This window comes from Salvia hispanica, chromosome 3, assembly GCF_029641045.1.
Source record: "Salvia hispanica isolate PSC_SH4W2 chromosome 3, Shi_PSC_v1, whole genome shotgun sequence".
Taxonomy (NCBI): domain Eukaryota; kingdom Viridiplantae; phylum Streptophyta; class Magnoliopsida; order Lamiales; family Lamiaceae; genus Salvia; species Salvia hispanica.
Window position 1 is genome coordinate 23890908 of NC_142694.1, and position 15005 is coordinate 23905912.

The 15005-nt window shown below is 35.3% G+C and overlaps 2 protein-coding genes across 2 annotated transcripts; both read left to right on the forward strand.

Moving 5' to 3' along the window:
* The first annotated feature begins 584 nt into the window (after window positions 1-584).
* On the forward strand, window positions 585-5985 carry LOC125211809 (kinesin-like protein KIN-14C). Its single transcript, XM_048111744.2, has 17 exons — window positions 585-1050; window positions 1174-1401; window positions 1475-1619; window positions 1690-1799; window positions 1885-2004; window positions 2096-2299; window positions 3057-3266; window positions 3341-3415; window positions 3541-3687; window positions 3811-3949; window positions 4054-4163; window positions 4456-4617; window positions 4702-4913; window positions 5024-5105; window positions 5206-5310; window positions 5386-5490; window positions 5588-5985. The coding sequence occupies exons 1-17, from the start codon at window positions 994-996 to the stop codon at window positions 5765-5767; spliced, it is 2391 nt and encodes a 796-aa protein (XP_047967701.1). The 5' UTR covers window positions 585-993; the 3' UTR covers window positions 5768-5985.
* Window positions 5986-10842: 4857 nt separating this feature from the next.
* On the forward strand, window positions 10843-14137 carry LOC125214581 (transcription factor ILR3-like). The gene is made up of 5 exons (XM_048115665.2): window positions 10843-11099; window positions 13088-13150; window positions 13298-13375; window positions 13459-13621; window positions 13710-14137. Exons 1-5 carry the CDS (start codon window positions 10963-10965, stop codon window positions 13977-13979), a joined length of 711 nt encoding a protein of 236 aa, XP_047971622.1. The 5' UTR covers window positions 10843-10962; the 3' UTR covers window positions 13980-14137.
* Window positions 14138-15005: the final 868 nt, after the last annotated feature.

Sequence of the window (15005 nt, forward strand, 5' to 3'; positions counted from 1 at the left end):
TAATTTATTTATATATTTGGAAAATATTAGGAAACCCTATCTCTCACAATCCGCCACAACCTAAAATCTCACAATTCTCACCTTATTCTCTTCTTTCTATCACAATCTGCCGTCAATCTCCAGCGACGTCCTCGGCCCACTGCCTCTCTTCTCAACCCGTGACCGAAATAATTTTATCACGGTGGAGATTTTTATTCTACATACACACCACGTCATGACAGAGCCTACATATATTTGATTCATTGTCCTATAATTCTCTCAAAATTAGTTAATTTCTATTTTTAGGTTGTAATATTTTCTTTTTAATAAAGTGAGTCTAAATAATATTTTATTTATATCATACTTTATGCATTTTTAAAACTCATACTCTCTCCGTCCCTGAAAATTTGCCACTTATTTCAATTTTTGTTCGTCCCTTAAAAATTTGTCATATTACCTTTTACCTTTTTCACAGCGGATTCAATATTCTACTAATACATTCTTACTCATATTTTATTATAAAGCTAATTCTATATAAAAATAAGACTCACTTTGTGTTATAATAAGGTGACTGAATTATTAGGGTCAAATTTTCAAATTCTCTACTATGTCTATGACTCTATGTGAGCAGAGAATTACAAATGACGCTCATCCTTCTCCCTCGCTAGCCGGCTCTCCATTCATCTACCTTCATTACCACTTTATTACTCCATTTATAACTACTAACCATATTTCTAATCTCTTCTTTCCCATCAGAAGGAAACAAAATTAGCAGTACCAATTTCCCAGTTAATCAAAAGCTTCAGCAAAGAATCAAGAATAATTTGTTCACTGTCACTATGCTGTGATTCTGCATTCCAGTTCCTCCATTTCAATTTTTCTTTTCTTTTCTGATCCCTGCGATTCAAAGCAATGTTACATTTTTAGGCTTAGCTTCCATTGCAATAAACCACGGCCCCACCATCAAATTCAAACCATCCTCTCTCACTCTCTATCTCTACGCTCTTCGTTCAAATGGCTTCCAAGAACCAGAATAAGGCTCCTTCTCAAACGAGTTTCTCTTCCATTAATGTAATTCTCTTTTATAATTTTCAAATTGCTGGAATTTCCCCCCTTTTTTGGTGCTGTTGTTGCTTAATTCCTACATTTCTGCGTTTAACTTCTCTTAAATTTACGATATTTCTGTTTATACAGAGCAAGTGTAGTAGTATCGATGAGGTTTCCATAGATAAGAAAAGAAGCACAAAAATGGCAACACGAACTCAAACGCAAACTCGTCAAGCATTTTCAATTGTAAATGGGGGCCAAGATCTACCCCCAATTCCTAGCAATTCTGGTTCTGATTGTGGTGCAGTTGAGTTCTGCAGAGATGACGTGGAGACATTACTCAATGAGAAGTTGAAGAAAAATTTGAATTACAGAGTATGTTGCAGTGGATATTTCAATTGTTAGCTCTATCATAGTACAAAAGTTTCATGCTTGATTTGTGTTGCAGGAGAAGAATGACAAAATGATTGATTTCATTAAAAGACTCAAGCAATGCATCAAATGGTTTATGCAGCTTGAAGCAACCTGTGTTGAAGAGCAGGAAAAAATCGAAAAACAGTTGGAATTGGCGGAAAAAAAGTGTGATGATATAGGTATGCTGGTTCGTTGTCTCATCAACAACGGTCTTTGTTTACTTGTTAACATTCTTGTGGCTCTCTCCAGAGTTGATGATGAAGGCCAGGGAAGATGAATTGAACTCTATTATTATGGAACTGAGGAAAAATTTGGAGGCATTGCAGTCAAAGTTTGCAAAGGAGGAAGTTGATAAATTGGTACGATGCTGACATGCATCGAAAGTAGTTTTATGTTCGTGTTTTTTGGCTTGTTGTAAACTGAACTTATGAATGAATCTACTAGGAAGCATTGGATTCTTTGGCTAGAGAAAGAGACTCGAGAGCTGCTGCAGAGAAATTACAAGCTTCTCTTTCTGAAGATCTCAGACAAAGCCAACTAGATAACACTAGTGCCAACCAGAAGGTAACTGGTCAATGCTTGTGATTTGAAGTAAACATATTTCATCTGTGTGCAACACTGAGAATTGTCATCACTGGCTGTCTGCCGTTTGTAGGTTCAGTCACTTAATGATACATATAGGCGGTTACAAGAGTTCAACACGAGCTTGCATCAGTGGAACAGTAGGCTTCAATCAGATCTTGAAACGACAAACACAATGCTCAAGCGTGTTCAGGAAGAAAAGGCAGCCATTGTGGAAAACCTTAGCTCTCTGAGGGGCCAATATACTTCTCTGCAAGAGCAGCTTAGTTTGTCACGAGTAAGGTTTTTTTGGGTTTTTTTTTTTTTGCTTTCATAAGATCTGTTCTTTTCGTTTGGCATGAAATGTTAGGTAACAATTCATGTTCCTAATATGAGTATAGTTTAAAGAAGTGGAGCTCAGTTACTTTAAGGATATGCCCAGTTACGATTAGATCTGTTTATTAGGGTAGTTGACGTTGGTCTGGAGCATTTTATTTCATAATAGCCATTTGGTGTTCACAACAATGTGGGATCGGTTTCTTCTGATATACCACTGCCATCTCTATATATTAAAAATTCGAAACGTGCAATATGTGATTTACATATGCTGATTGGTCTGTCGACTCTGTCCCAGTAGGTTAATTTTTGTTGTGATTTAATAATTTTTATTACAATTATTTATTTGCTAATTTTCACATGGTTTTACCTAGTTTCATATGTGCATGTCATACTAGTTGTAGTTTGTTTCCTTCAATCTTACCTGAGATTGCCAAATGCATGATAGTCATGTAGACGACACTATTATAATTTTCACATAGTTCCTTGTGTACATGTTAGACTAGTTCCTAGTTTGTTTCCTTCAGTCTTACCTTAGATTGCCTAATGCACGATAGTCATGTAGACGACACTATTACAATTTTCACATAGTTCCTTGTGTACATGTTAGACTAGTTCCTAGTTTGTTTCCTTCAGTCTTACCTGAGATTGCCTAATGCATGATAGTCATGTAGACGACACTATTTGAAAGTGACTTATTTCATACTTGATTGTCAAAGGCATCCCAAGATGAGGCAATCAAGCAGAAAGAAGCACTAGGCAGTGAAGTTTCATGCTTGAGAGGCGATCTGCTACAAGTGAGGGAGGACCGCGATAGACATTTGTCACAAGTTCAAGGGTTACAATCTGAAGTTTCAAATTTCAAGGAATGTGCTGAAAAGTACACAGCAGATTTGGAGACTCTGAGCACTAAAAAAGTGGAACTGGAGGTTTGCTTTTCAATTGATGGTTTGGGGCGAAGGCTTGATATGTTTTGTTTAATGGATATTTTTATTTGTTGCAGTCAACATGCTTGGTTCAAAGTGAGCAAATAAGGAGATTACATGAACAGCTTGCTTCTGCCCAACAGAAATTGCAGGTTGTTCATATGGCCTAAATTTGTAATTCATACCAAGACCTTTTTAATGTTATCATAATGCAATTTATTTAACAGAAAATACTTTGTTTTTTTTTTATTTTGCCATTTTCTTTATTCCTTTCTAGCTTTCCGATCTATCAGCTATGGAAACGAGATCTGAGTTTGAGGAGAATCAGGCATTCATTCTTGAGTTGAAAAGTCGTCTAGCTGATGCAGACTTGAAGATTGTAGAGGGGGAAAAAGTTCGCAAGAAATTGCATAACACTATTCTGGTACTTTGTTATACAAAAACTATTTGATTTTATATAACTACACTTTTCTATTGTTAGAAATTTACTTATTTTCTTATTTAATTTTTTGATATCTTACTCTGGTTAGAATCCTTGTTAATGCAGGAGTTGAAAGGGAATATTCGTGTATTCTGTAGAGTGAGACCCTTGCTTTCCGATGATGGGGCTGGAAATGATGTAAAAGTTGTTTCATTCCCAACATCAATGGATGCGCAGGGTCGAGGCATTGATTTGAGCCAAAATGGTATGTCCATTTCCCTTAATCTTGTTTAATATATATAATAGGATATTAATAGTTCTCATGTCAATAATCTCCTCTCAATTTTCTACCTTTTGTTTTCCTGCAAGGGCAAAAGCATTCTTTCACTTTTGACAAAGTATTTGTGCCTGATAACTCACAAGAAGATGTCTTTGTGGAGATATCACAGCTTGTGCAAAGTGCGCTTGACGGATATAAGGTAGTACCTTTTCTATTGAACTGAAGAACCATTTCATTGTAAATTTAGAGATACCTAATAGTCTTACTAGAGTTATGGTTGATCACTGATAAGAAAACTCTACAAACTTATTAGTAAGTTTGAGCAGTCACTTATTTACTAGCTAAATTTGGATAGTTGTTTTTAGGACTTTGGTATCATGAAAAGGAACTGTACTCATGTTATGTTACGGAACTTCATTTGCCTAGATGATGGAAGTTGCACATTGGTGCTAATTCACAAACTATATTAATTTGATTGCATTTCATATCAGGTCTGCATATTTGCCTATGGGCAAACAGGCTCTGGTAAGACATACACGATGATGGGCAAGCCGGGCCTACTAGATCAGAAAGGTTTAATTCCACGATCACTAGAGCAAGTATTTCAAACAAAACAAATGCTTGAAGCACAAGGATGGAAGTATGAGATGCAGGTGCGGATGAAATTGTGGTCTTTCGTTTATACCTTTTCAAAGAATATACAAGTATATTTTGTCTAAAATTGTTTACATGTATAGGTGTCAATGCTTGAAATATACAATGAAGCAATACGTGACCTGTTATCAACAAACAAATCAACCTTTGATGCATCACGAGTAGAAAATTCTGCGAAGCAATATGCCATCAAGCACGATGCAAATGGCAACACCTTTGTCTCTGATCTTACCATTCTTGATGTCCGCAGTAGCAGGGAAGTTTCCTATCTCCTAGAACGGGCGGCACAGAGCAGGTATGAAAAAAATGCATGTTTAATTTGACCTTATTTTTGTTTGTCTTTTGGACAGACTATGTAAAGCATTATTGATCCTTCGTGCTTACTTTCTGAACTTGTTTCTGTAGGTCTGTTGGCAAGACCCAAATGAATGAACAATCTTCAAGGAGCCATTTTGTCTTTACACTAAGAATAGTTGGTGTTAATGAGGTATTATTACTATTTGCTCCACAGTATGCAATTTGCTCCTCTTTCGGAACTCTGTCGCATTGTTTCCAACTTACTGAGACTTATTAATGTTGTATAATAGAGCACTGATCAGCAAGTCCAAGGTGTGCTGAATCTAATTGATCTTGCTGGTAGTGAGCGTCTCTCCAAGAGTGGTTCGACTGGGGACCGGCTTAAAGAAACTCAGGTATGGAAGCACTCGCCTTGAGTTGTTCCTTGCGAAATTCTTGAACTATCTGACTTATTATCAACAATCAATCAGGCCATCAATAAAAGTTTATCGTCACTAAGTGATGTCATTTTTGCCTTGGCAAAGAAAGAGGAGCACGTGCCGTTTAGGAACTCAAAGCTCACTTATCTTCTCCAGGTAATTCTTTAGCTTTCCTTACCGTGAGAAGTTATGTGATTGACTATGTTAGAAATGCTAACATTGGGAACTTTTGTTGCTGTTCATATAAATACAGCCTTGCTTAGGTGGAGATTCAAAGACTTTGATGTTTGTGAATGTTTCACCAGATCCTGCATCCGTGGGCGAATCACTATGTTCGCTACGGTTTGCTGCAAGGGTGAATGCTTGCGAGATTGGCATCCCAAGACGTCAAACCAATCTAAGATCTACCGATTCTCGATTGAGCATTGGCTGATTTTATGCTTATGAGGGTGGGGGGGTTTACACTATTGTGTAGATTTAGGAAAGTGTGTTTACTACGTGTTCTTGGCATTCGATAACAAATGACGGAAAACTAACTACATTTACATGTAATATGTACAGTTGAAGAGATTGGGTATGTATCAAGATTTTTGTATGATGCAATTTGTGATCTTCACAGTTGTAATGAGAGTAAAAGCTAGTTAATTTGAATATGTACTACTTCTAGAACCTGATAGTGATAGAGCAATCAAAAGTTGAATTTCTGCAATTATATAGTTATAGAATTTTTCGGACAAGCGCTGAGGTAAACATGCATCTAAAGTGAGTTGAAAACAACGAGAGATTCCACAGAAAATAAATTTAAGGTTAATATACTCAAATTAGATAATGACTTGAAAGCAAACATCATTTTTTGACTCTTAAAAAAGGCATTAAAAAGGCAGAGAAATGAGGGGTTGGCTTTTGCAATTAGCCATAGATAGTGGAAGATAAAAATAAGTATATACTCCAATTAGTAGAGATTGATTAAGCATTTTCAAGTGGATGCTTTCGTCCAACTCCTTGTTATAGCCTCTCCTTCCTCAATAGCACTGTGGGTAGTGCTACTGTGCTACCTTTCTTTTTTCCTTTTCATTTTTCTTTGATGATGGTTAGTTCCAATTCTTGTATAATCTACACCACAATTCCCACTTCTGTCATAATAAAAAATTCAACTAAACTTTAATCTATTTTCGCTTGTGCTAGTGCCCCACAAATTGTTAGATTTTTTTAAGAAATTTTCAATCTCTTTTGGCAAATGAAACAAAATAACTATAATAATTTCTCTTTATGTAAAACAGAACTGAAATTACTATATAAGTTTTATGGATCATTCCTCTCATCACTATTGGTTTTAAAATAGAACCCAATGAATATCTATCATGGTATCAGAGTAAGTCACTATTATGAGTTAAATGTAACTGACCCGACCTAAAAATATATCTAGACTGAAACTAAAAAATGATTAACCCAACAATATATCTAAGCTTTAAATTTGCTCCTGTTCAATTGAGAATTTGTCCTATCAATTCTGAAAAAAAAACTCCAAGATCCATCTTGAGTGTTAGCATATATGAAACAAAATAACCGTAACAATATCTCATATTACCGTTAAAAGATGACTAAACCACTGGATAATCTCTTAGGCAACTAATCCTATCACCAAATAATTTTAGGATAGAATCTTATAGTAGTATATTTTTTCTAATGTTTCTATCATTTCTAGCTGATAGTTCTTGTCATGCTATAGTAGCACATCGATTGATCTACCAAAGAGAGTTAATAAAAAGGAGTAGTTGAATTCAAATTTTATATGAATGAAACTCAATAGACATATCTTACATAGTGATATATTAGATGACTATAAATATACTTATTAACTTTCAAGTAGAAAAACCTAATCATTTTAGAACAAAATTATTCAACGAGGGGAAATAGACTAAGATTGACACGCCCCTGTGAGGAATATATGATATCATCTTTTGGTGCATACGAATGCAAAGAATATCCATACGTAGTTCTTACTTAGTGGATCAACTTAATAATTAATTTCTATTATTGAACACCACTTACCTATCATTAGTGAACTCTCAGCAAACCAAGAAACTCAACTAAAAACCAACAATAAGTTAAAAATATTTGTAATCATAGAAAGATTTGATTTTTTAATCTAGCTCATCAGTGTTAATTGTATTTATTCAAGTGAACCTATCAACAATTTTAAAGTTAAATATCTCCGACCATTTGCACTAAACTCAAACTCAATTTAGTGTAAATATCACATCAAATATGATTTTACTCCAACCATACTGAAAGGGAGCAAACCATATCCCATATCGGAGAATGAACAAGACTTGCAAGTGTATAAATGGGCTATCCCTACTCCATTAGTATGAGGCCTTTCGGGGAGTACCCTAAGAGCAAAACCGTGAGGGCTTTTGCCCAAAACGGACAATATCATACTAATGTGGAGTTCGGGTGTGCGCCACCGAGACCCAACACGTACACTAAACTCAAACTTAAAAGAATATTTTTTATATTATGCCCTTTTTACTTACAAAATTTGAAAAGCTTTTAGGTTTTGATTTAGTGTAAACCTAAAGATAGATATTTTTTTCTCAAAAATCAAAAATAGGATTGGTTTTTGTGTAGGGGTGGGTTGGTAAGGTATACCTTACCGAAACCATCATACCGTATACCTTACCGTAAATACGGTATGCGAAAAATTCATACCTTTACCTTACCAAAGTTTTCGGTATGACAAATTTCCATACCGAAGTTCGGTATATCTTACTTTTGCGGTATACCTGACTTTCAACATCAATTAATAGAAAATTAGAGTTTTTAAAATATTATTTATAATTTATAATTTTAAAAATAAATTAAATATAATTTATTCATAATTATATTTATATTTCACAATAGATTTTATAATTTAAAAATATATAAAATATATTTTATATATAATTGTGTTTATAATTTTGTGGTATATACCTTAATTTACGGTATATGCCGAATTTCGGTATGCAGCAGTATACCGCAGTATTTGAAAATTCATACCGTTACTTTACGCAATCTTTCGGTAAGGTATCATACCATACCGAAAGTCACGGTATACCAAACATTCGGTATTTTCGATATTTTTTTGGTACGATAAGGCCGATATTTCAATATTTCGATATTTTTTTCCAGCCCTATTTTTAAGTACTATTATAACTAAATACCTATCCTATTTTAGATTTTAGTTTACCTTTTTACTAACATGAAATGTATTGGAAGGGTAATCCTATAACGTATTTAAAATTATTGAAGATGCTTTTGATTTAATAGACATCTTTATTTAAATTCCGCCTTGTTGGAGTTTGAGAAAAAAAGACGTGCAAACCAGACATGGCCAAACCAAACCGGCCCACCGGTTAACCGCCGGTTTTGAACCGGCGGTTCGGAACCGGAACCGGAATCGGACGACGGTTCCGATTCGAAATCCGGTTACGGTTCGACATACAGTTCAGTTACGGTTCAACAAAATTCGAAACCGTAACCGGCGGTTTGGAACCGCCGGTTCGCCGGTTAACCGGAAATAAATGGTCATCGCCGGTAGGTTCGTAGGGTTGCAGGGGTAGGGTCGGAAAAGGACGGTTAACCGCTGGTTTTCGGTCAGAAACCGGCGGTTCGTGTCGGAAAACCGGCGGTTTCTGGAAAACCGCCGGTTTCCAACGGTTCGGGGGTAGGGTTGCAGGCGTAGGGCGTAGGGTTGCAGCGTAGACCTGAAAAGGTGTCGGAACCGCCGGTTTTTGGTCAGAAACCGGCGGTTTTCTGACACGAACCGGCGGTTCCGACCGTTTTCAAAATTTGAATTTCAAAATTTAAATTTAAGTTGAGATCAAGTCCTTTTCCTTTTTTTTCTTTTCTTTTTCTAATTGTTTCAACTTTACTTTTAATATATTTTTTGTAAATTGTAATTTTGTATCTATATTTTAAATTCAAGTGTATAGTTGTATACTTGTATTGTTGTATTTTGTAACTTGTAAGTTGTAGCTTGTAATTGTATTGTAGAAATTTACATTCAAAGTTTCAAATCAATAAAATTGTAATTCTTTATCGTTATCAATTTCTCTTTGGATCGTACTATAGAATTTAGAAGTAATAACTATAAGATTTAAAAAAAAAAAAAAAACAAACCGGAACCGAACCGGAACCAGCCCGGATGAACCGGCGGTTATTAACCGGAACCGGAACCACCGTGACCGCCGGTTAAACCGGAACCGGAACCGTCATAACCGAGCCGGTTACGGTTCAAGCATGTCATGAACCGGAACCGGCAGTGCAAACTAATTTCCCTTAATGGAGTACTAGGAATTGATCATTTCCCTTTTAACGTGTAATCTCACTGCAACAAAAATATTGGATAAAAATACTTTTTGAATGCTAGTAAGGATATTAATTTATTTTGGTATTATATTTATAAAATGTCCTTATTATTAGTATACCGATTAAAAAGAGGATACAAATAAAAGTGTCCTAATTAAGATAATTTTCCTACAACTTAGAGATGCTTTCTTTTATTATTTTTAAAAATTTTCAAATGTTAATAATCGCGTCTCAATTTTGTGTCCTTAAAAGATACTCCGTCCGTCCCACCATAAGTGATCAACTTTTCATTTTGAATTATTCTAACGGATCAATTTCTTTTTTAGCCAAAACAAAACTTCAACCCTCCCTTACTTTATTCTCTCTTTCTTATTTTATTTTCTCTTTATCATTCTTACTTTTTCCTCTCTTATAACTCTACTCTCTTCACTATAACTCAGTACATCATTTCCTTAAATCTCGTGTCCAAAAGAAAAATCAATCACTTGTAGGGAACAGAGGAAGTAAGTTTTTTTTATTGTCCATCCGTCTTATAAAACAGTCTCATTTTTATTTTCTATTTGTCTCACTAAAGATATCACATTTCCATTATTAAAAAAAGTTCAATTTCACATTAATATAATAATTATATTTTCTCTTTCTATTTAACACACAAAACAAAACCTCTTAAAATCTCATCCCACAAGTGTAACATCTTTTATGAGACAATGAGAGTAATATTTTACTAATCTTATACTTTCTCCATTCCACCACAACTAATTGATATTCATTTTATGGTTGTCTCACTAATAACGATCAAATTTATTTTTGGCAAAAGCAACTTATTTATTATTTTTTATTTTATTCTCTTTTTTAATTTATTTTTTTTCTTGATTATATTTCCTTCTATTTTATTTTTTTCCATTTATTATAATAAATATATAATTTTTTATTTTTGATATGTAAAAAAAATTCATCTGAATAGAAAAAACCTTAAAATTTATGTATCATTTAAAATTTCTATTTATATAAAACAGAAATAATATCCTATAAAAAAAAAAGCCCAATGGGGAGAATGGGCTTATATCCGATAATAGTGCGTGGAGTGTCTATGTGGGGAATCTTCACTATGATTTATTTATTCAATTATATTTCCAATGCTTACGCCCAAATCCACTGCATCTAATTCACAACAAATAATATATTAAACAAAATAGATAGATTCCCCTTCACCTTCACCCATTTCAACTCATGTGTTTTTCCCCAAAATCCCAATTCTCCTTCAATTTCTGATCAGACATGGTTTCGCCTGAGAACACCAATTGGCTCTACGATTACGGATTCGAGGATATCACTGCCCCACAAGGAAATTTCGCCGCTCCCAATTCCGGATTCTCTTGGCCCCTTCAAACCCTCACTGCCTCCACAAATGCCAGGTGCTGCTGTTTTACTCTTTTTTTCGGCCTTTGTAGCCTTTGTTATTCTTCTAATTCATATAATTTCGGCTCTTTTCGAGGTTTCTGATGTCTTCTGAAATTAGCTTCGGTGCTTTGTGGTTATCTGATTTTTTGGGATTAGGTGTTATATTCGTGTTTTCAGATCAAAGTTTTGTTTTTATTGGTGATTTTTTGTTTCATTTTCTGCTTTTTTGCGTGGCTCCTGTAATCTGTTGGGATAAGGTATATTTCTAATTTCGTTTCTTCCTTGCTTCTCTTATTTCTTTCATTGATAGTTAACTTACTTAAACTTGTTTAGAAGATATTAGAGCCTAGATCACTGAACCTTTACGACTATGAAATATGAATCGTCATCTTATGTCAACTGTGAAATGTCCTAAATTTGATTTTGTGACAGTAAATATGTGTTCCAATATGTTGGTATCTTTGCACATCACCTTCTCTAAAATCTGATAGGTGTTTATTGATGCCTTTATATGTCTTCGCACAATCAACAGCAGTCGTAGATAATTCTCATTTGCCTTTGCGATTACAATATCAAAGCCCATTATTTGAGGCTGTTATCAATTTTGTAAATTTTCAGAATGGATTTTCTTGTCACCCTTGAAAAAGTCTTCCCGTTCACCGCACATGGGGAAATCACAACATGGAGCCCACTGTAATAGTTTTCACAATCACAGATTCACAACCATCTTCTACTAATTGGCAATTGCATACACCAATGTTTCTGTCTGTTCTTTCTTGAGGGGATTAGCAGAGTCTTCTTGAAATATTTTGGGTGCTGGAGGGTTTAGAAACAGGGGGAAAAAAAAGAATGGGTTGAAATCTAAGGTTGGTGCATTGTCTCTTCCACGTTCTAGGCACTTTGTCCATTCAGTTTTATGGTTCTCTATTCGAAGAGTTGTCCAACTGATGAACAAATAATTTGAGTCAGTTAATTGGAAAAACTGTTTGTTGAATGGGAAATGTATAGGGGGCGTATTATCTTTAAGAGGCTTTAGTGGTACTCATCATTCATTCACTTTTTGGGGTAACTCTAGCTACTGTGCAGCTGTGCCAAAACTACAATTTTTTGTGCTTCCCAAATCATGGATTTACATACACTTGTTTGTTTATTTCAATAGAATTTTTGTTTTGTTATTGATAATGGTTAGAATAGATGATTTACTTTGCATTTTTTGCTAATGCATTTGGTTTTTTCCAGTTGAAGTGAATATAAGTTATTTTACTAGTCTACTTGAACAGTTAAACATCAACTGTTCTCTATACTCGTATTGGAGTATTGTCCATCAAGCCATAAATTAAGTTGGCTCAATTGGCGTAGGAATCAATGTATAAATAACTTCAACATGGTTTGTATTCATGATATGTGAATACAATAAGTTGGGTGTTTTTGTTTCTCTTTCACTTGAAGACCAACTGCATCACTTGAGAATTATTTCCTGGTGTGTGTTTCCTATTTCTGTTTTATCTACTTCTAGTACTGCTGGTACGTTTCATTATAGAATTAAATTTAAGTCATTCGTTCAAATCCAGATATGCTGTGTCTACAAAATTTTGTAATATGTCAATGAATTGAGGTTCATAGTGTTCATTCCTGGTAATCTTATTTGTATGATGCCGTTTCATAGTATTTAATTGCTTACTTTTGTGTGAATTGTCTTTATTGAAGTTCTGATGATCTAATTCAAACATGGAATTGTGGTCCTTCTTGTGTTTCTGCAAATCAACAGCCAAAAATGAAAATTGAAATGATTGATATTTGATACAAAGTACTTACTAAAAGGATGATCTGTTTGGGGACTTGGGGTATGAGTTGGAAGACTTTTTGACAGAAGATGGTATATCGTAGACCTGTTTATTAATGTCAAGGAAATTATTTTATGTGATTGTGGAATGTGGATGTGTCTTACACTACTATAATCTGTTACTGATTTATTATGGGTTTTTTTTTTATGTATTCATAGTGTTGAAATTGATGGATCATTTGGAGAATCTGACTCGCTGAAGGAAACTGGGTCCAAAAAAAGGTATAAAGCTTTCCTTGATTTGTGAGATTGATTGGTCTGAAATTTGGCCAAGCTTGTGACTTTTGAATTTCACTACTGTCCTGTACTAACTACTAATGAACTATTCTGCCAAACTATAAATCAGCTAACATTTTATGTTTTTCACAGAGCTAGAACTGAGACATGTGCTGTATCAAGCTCCAAAGCATGCAGGGAGAAACAACGAAGAGACAGGCTAAATGACAAGTAATTCTTCCCTACACTTGTTAGCCATGCTGGTTTTCTATTTGGCTTGTTTCCTCCAGTAACTTTGGTTGCCTATTCTCTAGGTTCATGGAACTAGGTGCTCTTCTCGAGCCAGGGAGGCCTCCTAAGACCGATAAAGCTGCCATCTTGGTGGATGCTGTCCGAATGGTAACTCAGTTAAGAAGTGAAGCTCAGAAGCTGAAAGACTCGAATTCGAATCTACAGGAGAAGATCAAGGAGCTCAAAGTAAGACCACATGTTTTTGGGTATGATTATCCAAGGCAGCGGCTTATCATCTAACTCGTGATATACTATTCCGTGATGATTTCTGTAGACCGAGAAGAACGAGCTTCGTGATGAAAAGCAAAGGTTAAAGGTGGAGAAGGAGAAGCTGGAGCAGCAGCTTAAGACAATGAGTGCTCCCCAACCTGGCTTTTTGCCAGCTAACCCAAGCATCCCCGCTGCATTTGCGGCCCAAAGTCAAGCTGGTGGTAACAAGTTGGTGCCAATCATCAGCTACCCTGGTGTCGCCATGTGGCAGTTCATGCCACCAGCAGCCGTTGATACGTCTCAGGATCATGTGCTGCGCCCACCGGTTGCCTAAGAAGGCAATCTGTTGACATGCTTATCGCAGTTTCATTGTTAAATTGTTGGCCTGTGCTTGACTATTACCTTTTGTTGAACCTGTTTTAACTTGGATAATGTTGGATTAGAGATTGTGATTTGTCAAACTTTCTTATCATAGTGAAGTTTATTGCTTCTCCTGATGCTGTAAATCTGTATAGATTATTATGTCTGCGTAGTTAAAAAAACAAGTACTACCATCATTTAGATGTCGTATATCCAATTGACACATGACATGCTATATAATAGTACAAATTTATGTGTGTATGTATAAGTTTTCCTCTTTGTTGCTTGTTCTATTTTGGATGTGGCCTGTGTTTTATCAATCTTGAGATAAGTCGTGTTACGGATATTGGAAATGAGCCGAGCCAAGCCAAATACTGTTGAGCTTTCTTTTCGAGCCCGAGTTGAGCGCATCCGAGATCGAGCTTTGTATTCAATATTCTTGGTTCATTAAAAACTCGATTTAAGCTCGGCCAATTTGGATAATATTCGAGCTTGTCTCGTAAACGGCTCATTTGAATCTCTGAATGCATCAAGCTTGGGTTCGACTCAAAATCTTTTTTGAAGTGCGTTTTTACAAGTTACTTCCTCCACCCGCCATTAGGAGTCCCATTCATGGGTGACACGTGTTTTAAAAAATGTTAAGAAAAGTGGGTGGAAAAAAGTTAGTGGAATAGGGGTCTCACTTGTATATATTAGTTTTAAATGAAATGTGAGTGCAATGAGTTAGTGGAAGGTGGGATCCTATTACCATTTATTGTAAAAGTGAACCGGGACTCTTATTTGCGAAGACTAAAATGGAAAAATGAGACTCATTTTTGCGGACTAAGGGAGTACCTTGGAATAACTTAAAAAGGTAGGAACTAACGGAGGGATTACCACTTTTACTTTCTTCAAGTGCCAAAACAGCTTCCAAACTCCAAATCCATTTCCGAACCATCAAGAATTGAGAATTCCACCCTAAACTAAAACGTGCAACAAATAAGTAGTTCCTCTTCATGAT

Coding starts and splice junctions, on each gene's coding strand:
- LOC125211809 (XM_048111744.2), top strand. CDS start 994: ATGGCTTCCAAGAACCAGAATAAGGCTCCTTCTCAAACGAGTTTCTCT. Junction 3,267..3,340: donor CTAAAAAAGTGGAACTGGAG/GTTTGCTTTTCA, acceptor TATTTGTTGCAG/TCAACATGCTTGGTTCAAAG. Junction 5,106..5,205: donor GAATAGTTGGTGTTAATGAG/GTATTATTACTA, acceptor GTTGTATAATAG/AGCACTGATCAGCAAGTCCA.
- LOC125214581 (XM_048115665.2), top strand. CDS start 10,963: ATGGTTTCGCCTGAGAACACCAATTGGCTCTACGATTACGGATTCGAG. Junction 13,151..13,297: donor GAAACTGGGTCCAAAAAAAG/GTATAAAGCTTT, acceptor TGTTTTTCACAG/AGCTAGAACTGAGACATGTG. Junction 13,376..13,458: donor AGAGACAGGCTAAATGACAA/GTAATTCTTCCC, acceptor CCTATTCTCTAG/GTTCATGGAACTAGGTGCTC.